This window comes from Crotalus tigris, unplaced genomic scaffold (genome assembly GCF_016545835.1).
Source record: "Crotalus tigris isolate CLP2741 ecotype Arizona unplaced genomic scaffold, ASM1654583v1 scf7180000024506.1728113, whole genome shotgun sequence".
NCBI classification, from domain to species: Eukaryota; Metazoa; Chordata; class Lepidosauria; order Squamata; family Viperidae; genus Crotalus; species Crotalus tigris.
In genome coordinates this window covers 584,267-609,508 of record NW_024100677.1, presented here as the reverse complement: position 1 = coordinate 609,508, position 25,242 = coordinate 584,267, and the positions used below count along the sequence as shown (strand labels likewise).

Here is a 25,242-nt window from a genome sequence, read left to right as displayed (position 1 = left end):
GATTGCAAACTGAGTATGAGCCAGCTGTGTGATAATGTGGCAAAAAAGGCATAAGTAATAATTTAGGCTTTATCAAGAGAACTTCCAAACCAGGGAAACATTTGTGACACTGTGTTGACAAAATGTTGCAGGTTCTCAATATTTTGCTGAATTTGTGATTATACCATAGGTTTGGATCACTATAGTATAATATTCATTTGTTTGATTTGAACTAAGTTGAGATAATTCTATCATTTTTTCAGTGGTTTATTCAAGAACACTTTGGCACCATTAATAACAAAGGCTATTCCATTTCTTTTATTCTCTTTCTATTCCTCAGTAAAGTTGATGCTCCTTTGATGTAAAAGTGACCCATTCCAATGCAGTTCAGTTCACTGATTTTCAGAATGTCAATATTCAGTCTTGATTTTCTGCTTTGACAACATCAAATTGGACTTAGTTCATGGTTCTAATGTTCAACAGTATACATGTATATTCACTACTGAACTTTTGCTTCTGGGCACATCATCATGGGATGTCCAGCTTTAATTCAGCCACATTAGAAACACTAGTGCTTCTTGTACTTGCCTCTGCTCTTCCCAAGTAGTTCACTGGCTATCTTCTGATATGACTTGGAGGTGGGCAGGGGGAGAGATGTCATCTTCCAGAATCACACTGATGCCCTTACAGCACAGTACTTGAGCAAAATGGTTCGGATAAGATTGGCATATGTGGGGCTGATTGGGGTAGATTGTAGGGGTGATACCGAAATATAATTTTATCTTATTTTACTTGTCTACCTATTAAATTGTTGTATTTTGCCCCAACTTCATTTTAAATTGATTTTATAGGATTTTATTAATATTATATGTTTGGAACTTTATATTTTGATATGGCCTATGGGCTAATCAATAAACTAAACTAATTGGTTGATATTGCCATTGTATTTCCTTGTCAGAATACTGAAATGATTTATCACTTCTTTCTCCAATAGAACTTATAGATTTTGTCTGGGGTGCCGTGTCTCACATCTTTTTAAGAAAGATGGGTGTCTGAATGCAATCTCTGATTACCAGTTCTTGATAAACAAACCATTAGAGATCACCAGCCTTTCCTGCTTATTGACTTCTCAAAAAAACTTCAAAAGGCATATAAGTTGGTTTTCAGAGAAATTTACCATTTGATTTGCAAGAAAAGCATACAAGTACTTTATAATTAACTGCCTGTAAATTTTGATACGGGAATTTTAAAAGCATGATAATTCAGTTCAGACTGACAAGCAATCTCTCTTGCTTTTCATGCAACTTATAAATCATATTTCTCATGAATTTTTGATGACTTTTTAAGAAGCTGGACAATCTGCTCATTTATTCTTAGGATTGTGTTCTCTCCACAGTGAATAAGGTGCAGATAGTTTTTCAATGCCTTTGTAAATATTGCTGCTGTCTAAGCTAGACAATGTACACGATCTTCTTCAAAAGGATAATGCCTCTTTTTGCATTATCAAGTGACATTCAGCATTTTGGACAGTTTGCCGATTTTTATTGTAGGTTATTCCTAATTTTGCTACACTAAGAACATCCCTGGTTTATCTTATTAAGAAAATGATTCCTTTCAACTAGTATTTTAACAGAAGTTTTTTCTGCTTAAATAGACATTTAGTTCTCTATGTACCCCTTCATCCTCCAAACCCTACCACCTCCTTTATTGTACCATACAGGCTGATACTCCCAATTTTACTTTGAGTGAAAATTGTGGTTTTACACCCTATTCCAGAATTTAAAAGTGGCCTTCATTGGCCCTCTGTCCATCATGCATAATCAGGTGGAGAAACAGAGAAAAAAATATTTCATTCAATCAAAAGATTTCTTTAATCCTAGTTTGAAGTAAATACAGACTCTTGAAAACTCTCATGGAAATTTCCTAGTGTCAGACAGAGTGAATATTTGCCTACCTTCTTGCCATTTCCAAATGGTAATGGTATGTTCAGGATCCAAACCAACAGACAGAAGAAGCTTGCCAGTGGCACTAAATCCAACTGAACAAACTCCTTTTGAATGGTAACATCGCAGTACAGACAATGTCTGTTTGTTCATTGCATCCCACACATGAATACAAGGAGCTGTTGCTGAACAAATACAAGAATAGCAATAATTAATTTTGTTAAAGAAAGCTTGTAGGGCATTTAATATTAAAAGCATTCAAATTTGTTTTAAAACACTTTCATTTTTTTTAACATTTACATTTGTTCTTTTAAAAAATTACATTTAGTAAGTATAACCTCATTCCTACTAAGATTTCTCTTGCAATCTTAAACTCTTTTTAGATCTGAAAGAAAAAATGTGTTTTAACCAATAATACTTTATGCCAAATGCCAATTCATGAGTTTAAATTTAGTTTTCTAGAAATGTTTCACTGGATTTTAGTTGTGGGACACAATGCCCTTAAATGGAGACAACATAGCCCTGGATAGGAAGGTAAAGAAATTGGAAAAACCAAGCTGTATTTTCAACCACTTGCCAGCTGACTGTTACTGCATAGGAGAAAACAGGATCCTGGAAAGAAATAAGTGCCTGTGCAGATGCTGCTGCTAAGAAGGGTTTGCATTTCTCGGTCATGGACTGCTCTACCCACATAAAGGAAGCTTGGCAAGAGATGGATCGCATCTCTCACACATTGGGAAGGATGTGCTTGGCAGGTGCCTTGTGAATCTCCTATTAATCATGTAGTCAGTCCAAGACAACCATCAGCTATAGTTTTCTTCTCTTTTACAAAAGAAGCAAACATTTATGAATGAGAAACAAATCCTTCTGCCCTGATTTGCCTAGATACAGATTTTTCAATGAAAGTAGAGTGCTGCCAGAAATGTTATGCTATTTTTATGTCTCTTAATAAATCTTATTAATCAGAACTCAAAGACTTGTTCTGGTCTAACCCAGGTTGCTCCCAAAAGCCTGACAAGGATAAATATGTTGTCACAGGTGCCACTAAAACCTAATAGGATAACATACATATTTGGAACATAGACTTGAAAAATTACAATTTATTGAAAAGGAATAGGCTCAACAGAAATGTAGTTCAGAAATGGTTTATTACTAACAATAACATCATCATTACAAAGAATGAATATTTTTATTTCAATTAAGGGAAATTTTGAGCATTTAAAAATGGTTAAATTTTATATTTTGAATTAAAAAACCAGTAATATTTTAATACCATGTAATCAGTAAACACACTAAATAACAGAAAATGCTTAGTTATAATTGAAGATATTAAAATTTAGCTTTTTTCTTACTTGACATGTCTGCTGAGTCTCCTGTAATGGAAAACCAGTAGAAAAATCATTACAAACAAAAAAGATGATAATGTATATATGTGTGGTATAATTTTAATTTATTCTCAAAAATAAATCTAAACTTAAGCTATCTCTATGTAGTTAGATGCTGTTCCCAAGCACAAGATAAACTGTTCAGAGCAAAAACAGAGACCTTTTTACATCAATCTTGTATATTATATATCTAAATTATATGGAGTTTTCCATTTGCAGAGAAATGTTATTTAGCTAAAGACAGATCACATCATTGTGTTCTTTTTGAAGCAATCCACAGAAGTGCAGAAAATTTATTATCTTATCTACTTTGAGATAGTTCACCGGTTATCCAAACAATGAAACACAGTATTATGTGAATGAAAAACTGCCCTTATACTAAAATTTCTCTTTTTCTAATTCCATGCAATACTACAGGTGTTCTCAAACTATAGTTTCCTCAAAATTAGGTCTATGCATAATGTGTTTATCCAATCTGACTGAAGATAGGATATAATTATGGGGGATAGGATTATTTGCAGTAATTGCTTTTCAATTATTTCATCTTTTTAATGTTTTATTTGGGGTAATTCTTTCTCTTCCTAACACAGACTAGGAGGAGAAAGCTCCATTTAATTATCTTCAGGGAATCATATTAGAATGAAAGAATAAAGAGTAGTACAATGATTTTTTTTAACAAACTAATTAGGAAAGGATGCCTGTTATTGTCCAAAGTTCAGTAAACTGAAGAAAATTCCACTACAGCAACACAAGTTATGCCATTTGAGCCATTTAGGTTATGATGTCATATAATGCATTATGTAAATTAATATAAATGACAGAATAATTTGCATAACACATTAGATCATTTGTATTATCGTGATTGTGATGTATCACAACAATGACTATTTCGTGTCAATTGTATCTTGACATCATTCACAAATGACATAAATCATAGCAGAATTTTGTGCAAAATCCATTTACTGAAATTTGAGATCTAATTGTACTATTGTTTTTCAACCTTCACAAGATAGAGCATGTGGTTATATGTAATTTGTTTATCTACAAGCTATAGAAATCTTCTCTTCAGCCAGTATTCTTTGAAATCTTTTCTTCATTTCATAGCTATGGCTATTTTATTATTTAAAATACTATAGTTGGCATATATCAGGCTTCATAGTGTTATATAGAATAAAAAATGCTTAAGTGGGGCTCACCAAATTTAATAATCATTTTGATGAATGCTGGGATGAAAATATAATTGGCATTGTAAAACAGGAATAGATTTGTGAATATTTTTAATGATATAAGAATAAATTTAATTGACTCCAATAACTGAATCAGAAGCAGTATAACTAAATACTTTCTTCTCTTCATGTATTCATCTGGCTATCTGCTCAGTTATACTATATATTGTTTTTTTTCTTAAAAAATTGAAACATACCTACTTGGCCAGATGCCACAAGGTTGCCAAATTTGGGATGTTGATTTATTGTGAGGCACAAAATGTCATCATTATGTTCCTGATAAAAAGATTGAGAACCTAAAGAGAAAAATGTATATGTATTATTTCAAGCTCAGTATTACATCTGGAGGGGAAAAATTATCATTACAGAAGGGAACATGAATAATGTTTCACACTACTTACTTTTAGATATGTAGTTTCCCTACCTGTTGCCACATTGTACAGAATCCCAACTGATGCTGTATGATAAATTATGTCAGCACCATCATTCAAATAGTGCACATTGTTTCTGCCGTCTCTACCGCGGTATCCAAACACCAGTTCGAGCACTAAATCCTAAGAAAACATATTCAGAATCTCTGGATTCTTATATGAAAAAGACTTTAAACATGTGTACTAAACAACTTTTAAGTTCCCCAAACATTGAGAAAAACTTACATTACCGCATATAATTGACAACAAACAGGAGACATGTCTTCTAAACCTCCTACTTCTGTTCTTCAGTTCTAACCCTGAAGTACTAGTTGATTTAATTATTGGAATATTTAAATAGATACAGAATAAAATATCACAGTATGTGTTACAATTTATTCCTTCTAATTGACCAAATAGAGCTTCTACATTTCTTTAATATTTTTAACGAGATAGTTCCCTATAGTTCTTGAAATTATAGCTTAAATACTATGTTTAAAAACTAGCAGTTTTTCTTACCTCTATAGGTCTCTTCTTTTTCCCAACATTATTTGTCTGGAGTTTTTCAGGCTGAGGCAGTGCCCTACTAACTGGTGGTCTGAAACAAAGAACTGAGAATAAGAAAAATTGTCTGTCACCTATTCAGTATAGAACAGTACCTTCTGAACTGTCACCTGGACAATGAAAAATGTTAGCCTTCCTGGCTTATATATTAGGAGTCAGTTTTATATAAAAGGTTCTTATTTAATTGTGCATACATTATTAATTTTGTTAATTCCCTTCCATATGTTTAAAAATTGTTTAAATGAATGAAATATAAATTAAGTATATTTTATCATCACATGGACAGTATTAATTCATTCTTGAGATAAAGGAACTAAGTTAATTTAGATCTCTTTTCTTTGCTTATTAGTGTGTATATTGGTCATAAAAAATCAACGTTCTTGGCAGAATTTGCCTTCTCACTTTCCAGATCTTATATTTATCCATTTCCTAAACTTGTCTTTATCCTGCTCTTATTTAGATAATGTATTATAAACTCTTATTTGAATGAATAGAGCTGAATTAGCATAGTATTCTAAGGGCAGCAATAATTATTATAGTATTTTGTAGCATACCACACTCGTACAAATCAAGAACCATCGAATTTAAAAATATCTCAAGATATTCCTATTAGTATCCCAAATAATATACATTGGCAAATACAATAGGTAGTGCATCTGAGATAAAGAGCAAAGTTCCTCTGTCTTTACTCTTCTGAGAATAATGGCAAGAACGAAATAGGATTGGCTGCTCACTATCAGATGACAAAGGAATAGACAATGAGTGAAAAAAATGAGGTCCTAAATGCTATCACCAGATGTACAGTGATGGAACAAATATCTCACAGACTTCTCTGACATGACATAACATCAAAAGGATAAGTGGAGAGGAAGAAAGCATGATAACTAAGTAAGAATATAGCAGGTCAAAATCTGAATTTGTTAAAGATACTTAGTTAAAATATACAACAAATTAGTCAACTGGATGAATCTAGAGCACATATCAGCAAGCTAGTAAGCAGGTTTACAACTGGTCATTCTATCATGCCCTTATACTTTATGCCCTTAAACTTCAACTTTTGGCTGAAAACTACACAATTAGAACAAACTCAGTATTACATGTTGCATGTATTGATTTTAGATCTGCATTCTATCTAGTTCTCAAAGCAGAGTGATAGACTAAGATTATAAACTACTTTATAGATAGACAACAACTGTACAATGTCTTTAAAAACTGGAGAATCAAAGTCTTTGCAAAGCCACCACATGAATGCAATTCCAACCTGCTATTTAATCTGTACATAAATCCATTTGTGGCCAAAATAAATAAATCAGAGTATCATTCCTCAAAAACTAGCCAAACAGGCACACTGCAACCTTGTGGTAAACTTATAGAAGGAGCTTTAAATGCATTTAAATGAGGTTTGAATGCCCTATCCAATGTCTGCTTTGAGGAAGCACTCCAGATCAGCTACATCAAAACTAAGATTTTGATTTTTGCAAAGAGATCTAAACTTCATGCCTAAATGTTAGATGGCCAAAATATTGAACAAGTAAAATCCTTTAAATATCTGCGCATGGTTTTCCATAGTTTGATCAAAATGCTCAAAAAGCAGCAATTGCAATTTAATCCTTTCATGTTACCAGAGAAGTGCAGAATATCCCAGCACTGAATCTATATTAGGATAGGTGCAATTACTGTTCAGTGTCCTGCTGGGCTCTTACACATCCTTTCTCCTCTTGGAAGGGTCTAATCTAAATTCCTAAAGATAATTTTTAGTTAGCTCTTTATCTTCCAGTTAAGGAAAGAGATAGGCCTGACAAAAGTGAAACAGGTGCCTAGACTTGCATTATACCACACTGGCTTGAAAATACTATTCCCACCCCCCCACATTCTTTCCTTATTGAGAACAGCTATGAATCAGTATGGATCAGGACAATTTCACAAAAATTTTAACATCTTAGCATTTCCAGAAGATTGTTCTTAATGATAGGTTATGAGTGTGAATCTGTACATTTAAGCAATGTGTTATTTATATCTTTTACCTTTATACAGTTTTTATCTTTTATGATTGTAAGCCACCCAGGGTTATTCTGGGTAAGATGGATGGCCAATAAATTTTACAAATAAAATAAATGAAGATCTAGAAGCCAGAAACACTAGTCTGCTCAATGCAAGAAGTTTTTCTAAGCAGTTAAGCCCCCCATTTCAAATCAGCAAGATATATACATCATTTAACTTGTTCCAAAATTTCAAAGAGCACTAATGCAACATTCTCCTTATAGGAGTATTGGAGTGCCAGTGTAAAAAAGTTCCTTATGAGCTAAGACTGTACCCTATAGATAGGAGCTATTAGAATTATGTCTCATATCGTGCTATACTGTATCCTTTATAAGGATCCTAGTATCTCCCTTATAATGTGTTATATGGTAAAACACAGAGGAAAGCCTGATCATTTTTATATGCAACTGTTGTTATCAGATCAAAATTATTTAGTTTGCTTGAATGTAGCTAAAGTCTGTTAATACTGCCTGTAAAATTAGGCATACTTTGACTGCCTAGTGATGCATAAATCTATCACTAACTAAAATTCTTATCCTATTTTGTTTTGTTTTATTTTTAATGTGTTTTATTTGCAATTTGTTACAACTCTATGTCAATAATACAATTTTGCAGAGACGATCTGCAAAATTGGCAATTCTCCCCCCATCCCACATAGCCAGCATAAGAATCAGATTGAAAGAATACACTGTCTTCTATTTATAAAAAGAATAATTGCAAAATGTTCTTTATCAGAGAAATAAATACTATTAAATAATTCTTTAACAAGTCTACAGAGAAGCAGTTTCTTGCATATTTTTTTGATTTAGCTATTACCTTTTTTTATCCCCAGCCAGAAGTTTCACTCACCTCTTGGAAATGAATGTGAAATAGGGAGCTAAATTAACTAGTACCATATGGAACACTTCCAGTAAAACCTATGTCAACTTGTTCTTTGACAACTGACTGAATTTCACACCTTAGTTTTATTTTATGCTTGTTTATATAATAGCAGTTACTTTATAAATATTTACTTGTGTATGCAAATAACATAGCATGATAAATGTTGGCAAGTGCAGGTATAAATAAATAATGACACTACAGGGGCAGATAGTTTTGCGGGGCAATGAAAGATGATACAGAAATATGGACTAGGTGGGTGAAAGAGAAAGTATTACCTGGAACCTCTTTTCAGCAGCAGATAGGAAAAAGAAGATGATTACTTATTCTAGTCTGGCTTGAAACTGATACCTTAAAATAGGTCTTTTGGAAAAATTTCAATATTTTTTTCCTCATAATAGGTAAGGTTTTATATAGAATTATTTTAATTTTCTCTTCAGCACAATGCCTGAGTGTTAAGATTTTTTTTTGAGGATGTATTACTACCAAATGGTAAAAGGCTGAAGGAAAAGTTTCAAATAGTTTTCAAGGATCCACTTTTACATTGCCTAGAGTTGCTGAGAGTAGGTCTGCATATAAATTTAATATATTCTTATTCATATGATTTATTCAGATCCTCAACGATGAACAGACAAGTTCAAGCAACTCTGAGTAACACTTGTTCATTTATTGCCACTGGACACATCAAGAAAAGTGATGTGGGGGGGGGGCGATATGTGGAGCTTCATGCTTCTTATCATCACTTAAAAATATCAGAACCTCTGAACTGAAGTGCATTGTCAGCAATACAGAGCCTTTATGCGGTCACCCTGCCTCACATACAGAATTTCATAAAGGATAGCCAGCTTCCACTGGTAAATTCCCCATGTTTTCCTCATCACTTCCTTAATGTTTTCTTTGCACAATAAAACTGGTATGAAAGAAAGTAAGAACAGCTACATAATCTCATTTGATAAACAGTACTAGCAGCAATCCTTTTGGAAGGAAGTCTACAGATGAAGATTTTGATGCGCCTATTTACAATATGCTAACTTTTCCCACAATACTATCTAATGCTTATATCATCCAAATTATAATACACGACCTAAATTGTATAAACTTTGAATCAGTTCCATCTACTACTCAATCTCTTCATAGGAATACTTCTGATCAGTATCATTTTCATTTCATTTGTTAAGTACTTTACTAAAATTCTCCTGCCAATATAGGGACTAGTTTCATCCAACAATAAATTGCATCAAGGGAAGGTAATTTGAAGGCAGTACTATACCCTCTGGATTCTAAAACTTGCATAATTTAATAAGATTGCTTGATATAGATCTCTAGTTATAGTAACAAAGATATACTAACTTTGTGATCTGATATAATTTTGTTTCATTGAAATAATCATTTGAAAATGAAAGATCTCCATCAGTAAGAGCACTAGAGCAAAGAATAATATAGAATAAAGAATGAATCTACATCACTCATGATGTAGACAGGTGAGTTCAGCCACCTATTCAGGTTATTCTAGGGCAGGGGTGTCAAACTCTTAATGTCAAATGACGTGTCGTGACATATCGTGACTTTTTTTCCATTACCGGCAATTGGATGGGTGCGGTTTCGCCATGACACATCTGGCCCATGGCCGGCAGCTTGACACCCCTGTTCTAGGGTTATTAAAGCAGCCTGGGAGATGACATATAGTTGCATCCATGCAACTACAGCTTGCTTTATGGAAAGGCTGATTCCTCCATCTTTAAAGAAAGTAGTGATGTAACTCTTCCTCAAGAAACCAGCCCTAGATCCAACAATTCTGAATAATTTTCATCCAGTTTCCAAGACATGTGCCCTCTGGAACATTAATCAGCTCAGGTATTATATGGCTCCTACCCTGATGATGTTCAAAACATCACTGAAATCTTGGCTATCCCAGGATTTGGATTAGGGTGGGTGCTGAGCCCCTGTAAAATTTCATCTGATAACGTGTTGGTTTTTCCAGATCTTACATTTGTACTGTTTTTTTGCTTTTAATTCTGCATATTGCCTAGTGTTGGGAAGCCTCAGAATTGTATGTATGTATGTATGCATGCATGCATGCATGCATGTATGTATGTATGTATAAACAAACAAACAAATAAATATGCTTTTCATTTAAAAATGCTCTGTGTGGAAACTATTAGGAGAAGCTGGTTGATCACAGCAGCTTTCTTATCCCTTGTAATAATGTAATCAATATTCATAACCAAAGAAGAACATAATTAAAACCCCACTTTCTTGTACTTTCCTCACAGACAATTATACTCAGGTGTGTTTTTTAACAAGTTTAAGAAGTAAAGATGTACAGGGTAGTAATTTATTCAACATAACATCTGATGGTTTTTTGCCTAAAACAAGCTTCTTTCCCAACTCTCCCTTGTAATATTCTACAACCAATTCAATTGGCAACCTGAGGAATATGAGGAACAACTGGAGTTATAGAACAGTTGAACTATAACAAAACACAAACATACAGATTGTGCAAACCATTTTCCCAATCCATTCCTAAAAATAAAAAGAATCTCAGTGCTGCTTAAAAAATTGGGGCAACATATCCTCTTAAAAGCTTGGTCTACTTTCTCACACTATAGATGGATGGATAGAAGACAATAAAGATTTAAGTAAAGCAAAGTTGCCTGACCCTTATAACATATATGGTAGATAGGTATGTGTAGGTATGTGTAACAGATCCAGTAATAATTCAGTAATAATCCAGCCTCAGAACAATGCCTTTTGAATTTTCTAAGACAGTGATTTCCTAATTGCAGAAACAGTTATCCTAGAAGGTTAGCAAAAAATATCTTGTATAAAATTTCTCCTAAGAATATCATACTCCCACTCTCATAGGGAAGAAATTCATTTATATCCAATAGCCTCTGCAATACACGACGGATATTGCCCCAGCAATGATAGGATTACTCTGCTGGAGATTAAAATACAGTAATTTCACATTCAAATAATTCTGTAAACACAGCTAAAGGAAACCATACCTTTCCAACACAGTGTTCCTTAGAATCCCACTTGACAAATAATATCAGTTCCCTAAGTTCAAACCCATTTTTTTCTAATGAGCTTTGATCTGATAACATGATTTATAATGGATTTATAAAGAGTAGCTCACCTCACAACTCCTTGCCTTCATAGCAAGCATAAAAAATAAACAGGAAAATTAAATTACAAACAATGCACAGTATACAGTAAATGTACTGAAAAGAGAACTGAAATTACTTAAGGGGATTATTACTGTTTGATTCACTAATATTTAAAATGAATAATAATCTGTAGAGGATATATTTTATGACATATTAACATACTTTTCATACTTTGCAATTAGTAAGCCTGTGTCTAGACTGATTCCCAAGTTAAATTTTGAACAAAGATACTAAGTACAAAATGTACATGTAAAGCATAACGAACAACAAGATGTACAATATATTGTGAGTGTCTGTAAACTACTTAGAAATAAACATTTTTACCAGCGCTACGAGAAAGTGTTTAAATACATTAGATTTTTTCATCCGTGCACTGTTCAAAGACATTGTGGTCTCTGAGTAAATCTATCTCTGCTGTGATCTTTTCTTTACTAGAGTTATTTGTGTTCTCTTTCAGCCTTCCTATAAGAATGTCCTACAAATCTCAAATGTTTTGCTTCCAGCTGTGCAAGAACTGACACTTTCAAACTTCTGCCTGAATAATGCATGAAAAAAAGAATATATTATTAGGCTTGGTAGGAAAACTATTATCACAACGTTCCCATCTTAAGGTTAGAGTTACTGTGAAGTTTCTATTGGGCACTGGTCATCCTATCTAATGACGCCATGCAGGACTTTAAAGCTAAGGTTCATGGCTAAAATCCAGAGTTGCATTCAGATGAATTCACAAAACTGCAAATATGAAATACAGCAGGATTCAGTTACAGAATTTGAAGTATGTAATACAAATTATTTCTGAAGAAATGGGGATCCACTAGACATTAACTAAACCACTGATCCTAAGTCCAAGCATCTTATTACTAATTAATTAATAATATGCATGTTAGTTTCCCAGAGTTGCTATGGCAAGATAGTGGTCATATAATAATTTTTTTTTTGCAAAGTTAGAACTACCTTTCATCAGCTGAAGGCTCTTTTTGCTGTAGATGAGGCTTGATTCCAAACATAGGTCTTATGTTGGTTGATAAGGCTTTAATGGTGTAATTAATTTCATTTTCTCTTGTGACATCACTATCATATCCTATTAAAATAATCACAATTTTAATAGTTATTGGAGCTAAGAAATAGGCTAGATATATTATATTGTTTTATTTATATAAGGGTTCTTTTTACAGACTATCAAAGAGAAATCAGTAGTTTGGTTCTAATATAGTCTTTCAAACAACAGGAAGAACATTACTTTTCCTAAAAGACCCATTTCAGTCTAAATAACACTCTGCAATAAAATTACAAGTTATGCTTTATCCTATTTAAGCAAGCATTCGCAATGCAAAACAAGTAAACAGTCTAGGTACAAACAACAAACAAAAGAATTTCCCTCAAATATTTAATGTATATAAATCACATAATAATGTTAAATGTTTATGAACTTGTGAGGCCCGCATTACTATCTATCCAGGGCCGCATGCAGCTTGTAGGCAGCGGATTGGACACACCTCATTTAGCGCATACTCCCCTCCTCAGGTATAAAAAGGCAAAGGCTTCCCTATCAGTCATGTTCCACTCTAGGGCACGGTAGTCCTCTTCAATTCTTGGCTGAGGGAGCCAGCACTGTGCGAAGACAATTTCTGTGATCATGTAGCCAGCAGGACTATATGCCAAAGATGCATGGAACATTGTTATCTTCCCATGGTAGTGGTACATATTAATCTACTTGCATTTGCATGCTTTTGAACTGCTAGGTATATGATCTGATGATATTATGGTTGGACTATATCTCCCCAGGTATAGGGGAGTATTTCATACTGAAGATTTTATAAAAAGAAATCATTCTATTCTTTAAAATTTGAATGGTTACTTACCCCCATCTTCCTCAGAATCCAGATCAGATTCTTCGCTATCACACTGCCTACTTTCTCGATGACCCTCCATCTCATGGGTCCACAGCATTAGCGACATATCTCCTCCTCCAATACTGACTAATAAACTGTCATCGTGAGTCCAGCGAACATTTGTCACATGTGTACTATGAGCCACATACCGCTTAAATTTGCTGTACTTTCCCTAAATGTGAAATATATAAATGTTTAATTCACAATTAAATAAAAAGAATAATCTAAAAACACATTAAAATGTGATTTTTTGCTGTTGTTTCTTTCTGCTTTAACTGTAGACTCATCCATTTATGCAGTTAAAGCCAGTGTTAAGATTCTTACTAGAACAGATATAAAGGAGAGGAGATATTAGATTAAAAAACAAATTTGCAGAACTCCAGCAAAATAATTTTGAAATATACACATACTTTACTCTTTGAACATTCTACCATGCAATGCATAAGTGTATATTTATGTTCACATTTAACATAAGAACTCTGCCTAATCATTAACACAGCTATGAAGCTTGATTGGTATGTTTATGAATATTTCAGAATTTGCCTGGACTTTCGTTTAAAATTATTATAGGAAAAAAAGAAAAAGAAAATAATTAATAATATGTTTTCACTGTGTTGACAGAAAGCCAGTTCATAAATGCAAAGGAACATGTATTTACAATCCACAATTATAAGACTGGTATAATTTTATCTTTCCAACGGAGCTGTTCCTTCTCCATAAACAATAAATCCACATCTTCATATGATGAATTCACTTTTGCTACAAATCAGGAGTCCTTTAGTACCTTTTCAAACTAACAAATTTTATTTAAACATTTTTTGAAATAAGATCTGTATATTCTACTTTATAATTTGGCAAATGCAATTGATAAAATGAACATTTGCATTCTGAAACAGTCACTGGTTTGACAAAAAAAGTAAAATGAAAGTTATGATAACTAGGAGTTTATCCATATATTTATATTAATATCATATATACTGGAGACAGAGAGACAGAGAGACAGACAGATACATATAGAGATCTTGCACTCAAAGATAACATAAATACAGTAGATTCCTCCTAATTAGTGTGTTGCTAAATATAAAAAACTACAGGATTGCCTTATTTTATTATGTAACCATTAATTTTACTTACTTTGGCAGGGAAGTGGAAAAGTTTTACAAATCCAAAATCATCTCCTGTTGCCAAGACTGTACTGTCACTGCTGAGGGACGAAGCACTTACATCTGTGACTTCTCCAATTATTGGCCATATTCCTTCACAGCACGTACCTAAAACACTTGTCCAGGATGCCCAAGAAATCTTTTCTGCCTACAAAGATAGTAACCTGATCACAAAGATTACTCTGGTTTAGAAGCATTCTTGTCAGTCGCTAACATTAAATATTCTTCCTTCTTTCACCTGTTATCATATATGACAAACACTTGTCTCTTTTATGGGCTGCAGTTTCTGTAGTCCTTTTCTTTCTGGTGCCCATGTTTCCAGAGAAATAGGTAATACTGGTGTTTCCTTAAAGCTTAAAACCAAAAACTTGGTTTAGATCTTTTGATTCCACTTTGAGGGACATCTATTCTGAATTAATTCACTTTTTCCAGGGATTGGGATTTGGTCAAATCTGATGCATATACCTAATTATTAGCCAATATAGTAGTTTAAACTGAATTTTAGTTTAAAATGTAAAAACTATTACAAATGAGATCTTACCTTTACATGCCTGGCAATTATTTTGATCATTAATACTATTTTAATTTTAGTAAAAAATATTTGAATGGATATTTCAGCTGCAATACTTAACAGAGGACTAATGCTTTATTTTAACCATTAGTTTTAACTATTATTCTGATTGACTGAAGACTTATAGCTAACATATAAACATAATGGTTTCAGTTACAAAATTGCTATTATAAGCTGTGCATTAAATTCCAGCAATGGAAGCTTGCTGCTTACATCATTCTCTTGAATGACATACGGTAAACTGCAGAGGAAATGAATCTGCAGTAGTTACAGCACAATCCAGGGAATGTTTTCTTGGAAATAAGCCCTACTCGGTTAACGAGAGCTTATAATGCACATAGGATTGCAGCCTCTGTGATTTTTATGTTCTTGTTATTCATTTGTAGCAAAGTTTTGGGAAGACTCTTTTTTATACGGAAATCATAAAGATTCCCTGGACATACCTTGACTTCCTGTGTCTTGCTGGTCATTAGTATAAATCATACTTGTAGCATTTGAACTGAATTCATAGAGATGAGTTTCTTAGTCTCCTTGAAAGGGCAACACAGCAATACTCACTATACTATTCTATGCTGTTCTATTAAATTTCTTTAATTGTTTATTTGTAGCTTCTAATGGTTTGTTTCCATTGACTATTTCAATGATGTAAACCATAATATTAAGTAGGGCTGCTAGCTTTGTGGGAGAAAATAGTACTAATGTTTTTTACAATCAAAAGTTGTTAAGTAAGCATGGAAAGAAAAGTTATTTAATGATAGAAACATTTCAGGATTTATAAAGATAAATAATCACACAGTAGATATGAATCAGTATTCTAGAAAATAGACGGTCTTTTTTGGGGAGGTTATGAGACTATGCTCAAGACTATGGATATGCTCAAGAAATGTCTGCCAAGGAGAGAAAATATATGATTAATTATGGCTGTCACTAAAGGGTCAGGCCATTCAAGACCACCTTTTTATTATATATATAATTACACCCCACTCCTTTCTTAGAGCCCCAGTAGCCTATAACAGGGCTTTTCAACCTTTTCACCCATTGTATCACTTTTGGGATATGGCAACATCCGAGTACCACCAGTCGCCTAGCAAGGTGTCAAAAACTTAATGACCCCCCCCCAAAAGGAAAAAAGTGATAAAGTACAAGTAGTCCTCGACTTACAACAGTTCGCTTAATGACTGTTCAAAGTTACAATGGCACCAAAAAAGTGCCCCCAAGCCATAGCCAAGCAAGACACCTGCCTGCCCACCCAGTGGCGCTCTTCCTCCTGTCTGAGGTTTTCATTGTTGTGAGCCTTTCTGTTGAGGATTGGCAGCAGAGGTGGGGTGGGGGTGTTTGGTTTTTATTCCACCCATCTGCTGGGTGGTTGCCGCAGGTTTTGGTCATTTCACATGACCATGGGACACTGTGACCGTCATAAATATGAATCAGTTGCCAAGCATCTGAATGTAAATCATAAGACCCTGGAGATGCTGCAACATTCCAGCTGATCGGCACTTCTTCTGGGCTCAGCAGAAGCGCCAGGATAAGCGCCGAGCTCCAGCTGGAGCCTGGCGCTGATCCTGGTGCTTCCACTGAGCCCTGACAGCCCTGAAGAAGCGCCAATCAGCTGGAAAGCGGCACTGATCCTGGTGCTTCTACTGAGCCCTAACAGCCCTGCAGCTCCAGCCATCTCTCACTCAGGCTTATGCGGTGCTGCCACCGTTTCAGCTCATTCCCCTCCCTTGCTACCACTTTTCTAGGATGGTCGCGTACCACCTGCCAGGTGCCAATGTACCATGGTTGAAAAGCCATGGCCTATAAGCTCAGATTACTTTTTCTTTTACAAGGGACTGAAGGGTATATTTCAAACAAAAGACTGGGGTATATCCAGTCACCATTTTTTCTTAAGAACTAAGAGGAGCCACATAAAGTCAGAGACATTCCTACAAATATAGTAGAAATTTATGTTAACAAAAAATAAGCATATTTTTAAAGATAGGAAATCTCGAGGACAGAAAGGAATTTTTCCAGGAACACCACTGCTCTGCATAGCCACTATTTTGCCAGTGTACCTTTTCTAATCTCAGTGGCATGTAAGAGAGTTTTAATGTAGCACATTATCCAAAAGAAATTCAAAATCCAGTGAAACTTAACTAATAGGTTACATAAGCAATTTAAATTTTCTACAACTATATATTTTTAGCATCTAAAAATATTACTCAAAAATATATTACTGAAAAAATATATTACTCAAAAATCCCAATTTTGTTTTATATAACCCTTGCAGTGATCCTTGCAGTAATTCTTGCTTTCTTTATCATTTAGCATTATTTATATGAAGACATGACCTAACAGATTTTATTTTTATAAAAAGATATAACCTGATTCCATTTAAGGTGTGGCCTCCATACAAATTAAGAAAAGCAAGGAAGCATCATGTTCTACTTCATTTTAATATGGAGAAGTGCCATTCAAATCATAAAAGTTTGTGTTATCCCACAAGTTTGTGTTTAAAATCCCATTTTCTGCTACATTATAATTAAAAAATCATTTTTCATTCTTTTTATTAGAAATTTAATGATACAAAAAATCCCCAATAAATGATCAAATGTAAATGACCAAATAAAACATAATTAAACCAAATGATGGGTATCTTTTTACCTGTGCAGTAGAAATTATCTGCCTTTTCCCCCGTGGAGCTTCAAAAAATAACTGTTCTTTAGCACCAGTGTTGACTTGTAGAAGCTTGCCTGAAAAAAATAAAAATAAAAATGCACAGTTCACTGATTATCTTACTGAATGCTTGATTGATCATAGAATATTAATTTATGACACTTATTCAGGACATTTGTGAGATATTCATCACTATTATTTGGAAATTATTTAGGAATCCTTCAGAATTATCAGAAACTTACCCTGTACAGCTTTACACTTTCTAAACTGTAGAACTGTAATCGGGGACAATTACTTGGAATCAGGGTGAGTGGCAGACAGAGACTTCCTTCAACAGTTGTGACACCTGCAACTTTCCAGGCCATAGCAGTATTCAGCAGCATTGAGCAGACTATATGAACACTGCTGCTGTTTTGTATCTGTCACACATTCACCAAGCAAATTGGCAGCAGTGAGATCAGACGTCCGTTTCACCCACTTGACTCCCAAAGCCAAGAAGGAGGAAAGCAGCTCCTTGACAAATCACAAAGGGTGCCCACAGAGTAATCAGCAGTTCAGCATCTGGGCAAACCACCCAGGTCACCAGGATTCTATGTACTTTGTGGACTAAGGAGCACAGAAGAGAATTGTTTCAACTTCCCAGGGAATGCTCATTTTGCTCCAAACACAAATAGCTTCCAACATCCTTCCTGTCTATTTATCTGGCTAAATTCTCCAACTAAAATTGGCTCCCCAAGAGATATAAAACCTCAGTGATAAAAGTCCCCATCCTGAGGCTGTCCCATCACACTGGAAAAATAAAGGGGGATGAAAGAGGAAGATAGGCTTTATTGGGAAGCCTCATTACAGAATATGTTTAGTTTAATTTATTGTGCTTAAGTTTTCTTAGCATTTTTAAAGAGAAGAAGATGATAGGCAATTGTATTTAAATGGTGCCATCAATTGCATCACTTGGCTTTGCGATTTACCCCACCAGCAGCCACTAAGAATAATCATTTTACAGTGATTGTATTTCCTTACCTCTTATGTCCCAATCCATATGGGTTATATAACTGGAGGCTCCCTTGCAGATTCCAACCCTTTTACTGCTTATTACATTGTAGATATCTACAAAACTATCATATGATCCTACAGCTAAGTATTTTCCAGCACCTGCAATGCAATTATAAGGGGGTAAGTATTTTCATATCATTTCCAGTATTCTACTGGTAGTGCCCTCAGCATATACCAACATTTGGATCACCTTATCTAGAATCATTTCTGTTTTAACAATAGCAATATAACAGAGTTGTTGGAAAAGATATTGGAGGTCTTGTAATTTAATCCATTGTTCAAGCAGGAGATCCTATAACATTCCAGTCAAATGTCTGTCCAATCTCTTCTTAAAAATGTCCAGTGATAGAGCACCCATAACTTCTGGGGGCAAGCTGTTCCACTGATTAATTGTTCTCACTGTCAAGAAATTTCTCCTTAGTTCTAGGTTTCTAAACATTACTTCTTGTCTGGCCCTCGGGTGCTTTGGAGAATAGATCGACCCTCTTCTTTCTGTGTCAACCCTTCAAATATTAGAAGACTGCTATCAAGTCACATCAGAACAGAAAACTGTTTTGCAGAGAATATGCAACATATGTTGAACAAGAAAATAACAATGATGGAAATTACTGAGGCTATAAAAAGACAAAACTCCGGGACCTGATGGTTTACCAGCGGAATTTTATGTAGCTTTACAAGATATAATAAGTCCGATATTGAAAGATCTTTGTAATGAAACTTTTTTGGGGATGAAAATACCAAAATCCTGGACAGAAGCCAATATTTCTCTGATTCCCAAAGAGGATACTGATCTCACACTAATTAAAAACTATAGGCCAATATCATTATTAAATGTGGACTACAAAATATTTACAGCAATAATAGAGGAAAGAATGAAGAAATTTTTGAATGAATTTATCCATTCAGATCAAAATGGTTTTCTGCCTAAAAGACAGATAAAGAATAATTTAAGAATTATTTTAAATGTCTTAGAATACTATGAAAAACATCCGGGGAAACAAATGGAATTGATATTTTTGGATGCACAAAATACCTTTGATAATCTTAACTGGCAATTTATGTTTCATCAATTGCGAGTGATGGACTTCGGTGAAAATTTTATAAATGCTATCCAAACAATCTACAATAAACAATCAGCAAAGATACTTATAAATGAAGACTATACAGATAATTTTGAGATTAGGAAAGGTACAAGACAGGGATGTCCATTGTCTCCCTTGTTATTTATTCTTACACTGGAAGCGTTGGCCAGGAATATTAGACAAGATGGGGAGATCAAAGTACTGGAGATAAAATATCAGAAATATAAATTACAAGCTTTTGCAGATGATTTGGCTTTTATTTTGGAGGAGCCTTTGGAAACAGCCACTAAATTGTTGCAGAAAATAGAGGAATTTGGAGAAGTGGCTGGGTTAAAAATAAATAGGGAAAAGACTAAAGTACTTACAAGAAACTTAACAGAAAAACAGAAAGCTCAATTTGTGGAAAAAACAAATCTCCAGATAGTTAAAAAAGTTAAATACTTAGGTATTTATTTAACATCAAAATGTACAACAGTAAAAGAAGATAACTATGGAAGATTATTGAATCAAATAAAAATGGATTTGGAGAAGTGGAAAAACTTTCAATTATCACTACTAGGAAGGATAGCGACTATTAAGATGAATATTCTACCTAAATTGTTATTTTTATTCCAGAAGGTTCCTGTTAAACTAAGCCAGAAATCTTTTGATGATTTAAATGCAACAATAATGAGATTTATATGGCAAGGGAAAAAAGCAAGAATCAAAATTAAACTGTTACAAGAATCAAAAGACAGAGGGGGCTTTGGGCTCCCAGACTGGAGACTTTATTACCAAGCCACTATTTTGTTGTGGCTTAAAGAATGGATCACACTGAGAAATAAACGACTTATTTATTTAGAGGGACATGATTTGCAACTGGGTTGGCATGCTTTCCTTTGGTATGAGAAAAATAAAGTACATAAATATTTCAAAATCCATGCTGTAAGGAATGTATTACTCTCAGAGTGGGAGATAATTAAAAAGAAAATTATATGAAAATACCTGAGTGGCTTTCCACAATAGAAGCACTTGCGTATCCAAATTTAATTAACTATGATAAACTTGTGGCCTATAAAGACATTTTAGATAAAGAAGGAAAACTTAAGGATAGGCAAGAACTTCAACAAAATGGCATTGATCTAACATGGTGGTCATATTTGCAAATTCAAAAAAGATATGAAAAAGATGTAAAAGTAATGGAATTTTACAAAGAACAGACACCACTAGATAAAATACTTTTGAAAACAGATGACAAATTCTTGCTAAATTGGAAGGTGGAAGAAGAATAATTGAAAGAAACAATGCTAGTGTGGGCAAAGAATTTTGGTTATTCTATAGATTTAGAAGTTTGGCAAAAATTATGGGACCGAAATATTAAACTTACTAAAGCAGCTGCATATAAGGAAAATTTATATAAAATGTTTTATAGATGGCACATGACACCAGTTAGATTAGAGAAAATGTTTAAAAATGTATCAAATATGTGTTGGAAATGTAAACAACAACCAGGCACTTATTACCATCTCTGGTGGATATGTCCTAATGCTAAGAAGTTTTGGTTTAAGATTCAGATGTGACTAGAAAAGATGATTGAAATACAGATAGAATTTAAACCAGAACTCTGTTTGTTAGGAATATTAGGTTTGAATTATGGAAAAGAGAATGAGTATTTAATATTGCATGTGTTAACAGCCGCAAGAATAATATTTGCTAAATTTTGGAAAAATGAAAACTTACCATCTGATGAGACTATAATAACAAAAATACTTGAATGTGCAGAAATGGATAGATTAACTTTAGAAATGAAAGAGAAAGAAGATACAATTTACTTTAAAACATGGGGAAATTTTTATGATTGGTTAGAAACACGATAGAATGAGAAAAGGTTATGAAATTTAAAGAGATAATTAATAATTTGTATTTATATTCCATGATTATTTGTATGAACGTGTTCTTTTTTCTTCTTCTTCCTCTTTCCATACTTGTGATTTTAAACAATATGGTAAATTATAATTAATATGTAATATATTATTATTTTAAAGTTATTATAATTAATTAGTATTAAGCATTGTTAAGTAGTGAAATGAATGAGATTTATTGATTAATTTGTTATTTACATGATTATATTGAAAGTTGTTTAATAATAGAGTAATTATTAAGATTTAATATGTATACCTGGACTGGTAGACATGCTGAAGCGATGTTATTTTGTGGGATTAATCCCACTTTTGTGTTATCCCTTTTCCCTGGTCTAACCTTTTTGTATGTTTCCCTTTGTCTTATCCTTTTTGACCCTATTTCTTTATTACCCTTATAAAACTCAATAAAATATTTTTAAAAAAAACAGAAAACTTCCCCTTTTCCTTAATTTATTTCTATTGCTTCCAAGATATCACAACTACTTCTAGTAAGAAAGATCTCTGTATAGATGATTTCCATTTCACAATCATTTCAGAAGCTAAAAATAGTGAGAATGTTACATTCAGTGTTGGGTACAGTGAATTAACTGATCAAAGGAAAATAATTAAAATTAATTAAAATGTCATTTCAATCATATTATGGGTAGAAAATTAATATGCCTATTTTTTCAGTACAACTCTTCACATACTACATAAAAGTCAATGTAATTCTAGGTTGAAAAAAAAGAGTTATTCACAACTGGCACAGACACAATACTCAGTTAAATAGACTTGTGATCTGTTTTAGCGTGCTCCAGTGGATATGCAACACTAACAGTATGGATTCACCTCAGATATTTCCTCCTAAAGGTTTGAACCTTGATATTTCTAAGGTTTTTTACTAGGTTTTACTGTATGTACATCTTCATGCTTACAGAATGCAGTCTGCCATTGTAGTGAAAGGCAGTCTTATAAATGTTCGTTTCAATTCTTCTGAACATAAAGCACTATTATTATCAGGTGTCATCTGATCTGAAACCAATTACTTACCAGGAGAAAACCGTATTTCTGAAAGAGCATCTTTCCTGTGATGAAAAGAAACAAGATCTTCCAGAGTATCTGAATTTACCATTAAGAAACTGCCATCATTAAGACCTACTGCCAATGCTTTTCCATCAGGTGAGAAAGAGCAACATCTTCCCCCTGTCAAAAGAAAAAGACATGCTGTATACCTGCTGATTGTGATCTCCAGCCCCACACCATCCTGAATGGTGGTAATGCTTTGACTTCTTTCTATCTCTGCTCTTCATTCATCCTCTTACCTTTTTCCAGCATCACCTCACTCCAAATTCCATTCCTCCATTATTCCATTCCTGTAATAATTACACTCACCTAATCCTTCCCATCATCTGTCCCACAACTTTCCTCCATGCACCTCCAATATCCACTCCCCTCACTCATTTGTTTCCACTCACCATCAGACTTTTCCATGGTTCCATCTCCTTATGCTGCAAAGCCTCCAGCCCACTTTCTGACCATTATACCTCAAGAACTCAGCAAACTCAGATCTCCTCTCCTTTCCCCAGGGTATAACAGTGACACAGATCTCCCTTACAAAACATATCAAACCTTTCCTCACTCCCTAGACCTAAGGATCAACATGTCATTCAGATGTCTTGTCTAATTGTGACTCTAATACCTCACTGCCAAACATGCTATCGTATCTAGTTACTGCATGAGAAGAGAAGTTTATCAATAAAAATGTCATACCAGTTATTCTGGAATTTGATTACTTAATTTATTTCTTTGTATTGCAAAAACATAGAAATATTTATTCCAAAAATCTAAACATTGCAATGGGAAAAATACCTAAAATTGACCTCTTCACAAATGGATTTTCATGCAGCCTTGAATGAAGCCCTTATTTGGTGACTCCTTCATTTAGCAAACATTCACTTATGATGATGCAAAAGTAAACTTTGTGACAAGTCTTTACATTCATGACCTTTTCATAATGTAAGTATGATCTAAAATATGACCTAAAGTAAGATCATAAGCTTGGTCACATTTTCACTTAGCAATTGTTTCACTTAATGACCAAATTACTGGTCCCAAATGTGGTTACCTGTATCCCAGCGAATCCCATGCTTATCTCTATGTCTAATATTTCCTACCCACACAGACTCTAGGAGGACATAGTATATAGTAAAAGGAGTTAACATACCGTATTCCACAAGCAGTTAGTGAGTAAATTTGTTTTGTAAGTTACCCTGATAGCTCTACTAAAATTATCAACATATCTTGGTGGTTCATTCACTCTAACAATCTGATTCCATTTTAAAATTCAAATTAAGTTTTGTTTTTTAATACGTAACAAACTGTCATATTGTCACTTAATTGGAATTTTGGTAAAGTTCAAAGATGTGGGTAAGACTGGAAAAGGAAACCAAAATAATCTTACCCTTCTTCAGTTTTCGAACAGCTAGCATGCAGTGGCTTGGTGAAAGATCCCATATTCTTAAGGTTTTATCCTCGCTTACAGTGGCACAAATAGGTAAATGAGGATGAGAGGCTAAACCCCAAACATCTCCTTCCATATGACCCTGTAAAAACAAATTTTATTCTGCAAGTTAACAGCTGATAATGATGCACTTCAGTGGTGGGATTCAAATATGTGAACAACCAGTTCTCTGTGTGGATGCCGCTTCTGGAATTCTATTCTGGGCCTGGGCAACAAAAAATTAGCTACCGGTTCTGCCGAAGTGGTGCGAACAGGCTGAATCCCACCACTAATGTACTTATAACATGGGCCTTTGGAAAAGATCATTTAGGAACTGATAGGAAAATTCATTCTGGAATGCCATGTTTGTCCATTGTTGTTTTAATTGTATTATGAATAATATATATATATATATATATAAAAAGAAAAGATCATTGAACACCTTTGCAATATTTCAGCATGTTATAGACATTCTGACAAAATAGCTACCCTAGTCAGTTTGGCCAAGCACAAAACATCCACTTAGTAAAAGGAAAACTAATAAGATTCTCCCTTTTTATTCTCACCATTTCTCAAATGTTTTAATTTTTTTTTTGTAGAATGGCATATGTCAAACAAGGCAGTGGGCTGTAAGTATCTCTAATTTTATTTTCTAAGTACACCACTGGGATATTTCTTGGAGTCAGAAATAGTTGAGATTGGAGCTTAGCTATGTAACACACCCATTTATTTTTAATTAAATTAACATTGAAAAAATCAAATGAAGCAAGTAGTTTGGCATCTGTGATCAGGAACATTGTGCCCAAATACCATATCACAAACCCACTTCCTTCCCATCCTCAAAATATAG

The 25,242-nt window shown here is 33.9% G+C and overlaps 1 protein-coding gene across 21 annotated transcripts in view; it reads right to left on the bottom strand.

Annotated features, from left to right (window-relative positions):
* EML5 (EMAP like 5) overlaps window positions 1-25,242 on the bottom strand; it is a 184,033-nt gene that overhangs the window by 23,404 nt on the left and 135,387 nt on the right. For 12 of the 21 annotated variants that reach the window (XR_005555519.1, XR_005555518.1, XR_005555511.1 and 9 more), the window contains 14 exons: window positions 24,354-24,495; window positions 22,943-23,095; window positions 18,898-19,029; window positions 17,866-17,954; window positions 14,623-14,799; window positions 13,459-13,660; window positions 12,551-12,677; window positions 11,566-11,580; window positions 8,705-8,713; window positions 5,463-5,541; window positions 4,958-5,087; window positions 4,731-4,829; window positions 3,275-3,295; window positions 1,934-2,107 (listed from right to left, as the gene is read on the bottom strand). Coding sequence is in view for 9 of the 21 variants with exons in the window: in XM_039333438.1 (XP_039189372.1) it covers window positions 1,934-2,107; window positions 3,275-3,295; window positions 4,731-4,829; window positions 4,958-5,087; window positions 5,463-5,541; window positions 8,705-8,713; window positions 11,566-11,580; window positions 12,551-12,677; window positions 13,459-13,660; window positions 14,623-14,799; window positions 17,866-17,954; window positions 18,898-19,029; window positions 22,943-23,095; window positions 24,354-24,495 (1,549 nt within the window). In the remaining 12 variants the exon portion in view is untranslated. Of the gene's footprint in view, window positions 1-1,933; window positions 2,108-3,274; window positions 3,296-4,730; window positions 4,830-4,957; window positions 5,088-5,462; window positions 5,555-8,704; window positions 8,714-11,565; window positions 11,581-12,550; window positions 12,678-13,458; window positions 13,661-14,622; window positions 14,800-17,865; window positions 17,955-18,897; window positions 19,030-22,942; window positions 23,096-24,353; window positions 24,496-25,242 lie in introns of those variants that run through there. The other 9 variants (XR_005555512.1, XM_039333439.1, XR_005555515.1 and 6 more) reach the window with 7 other exon arrangements.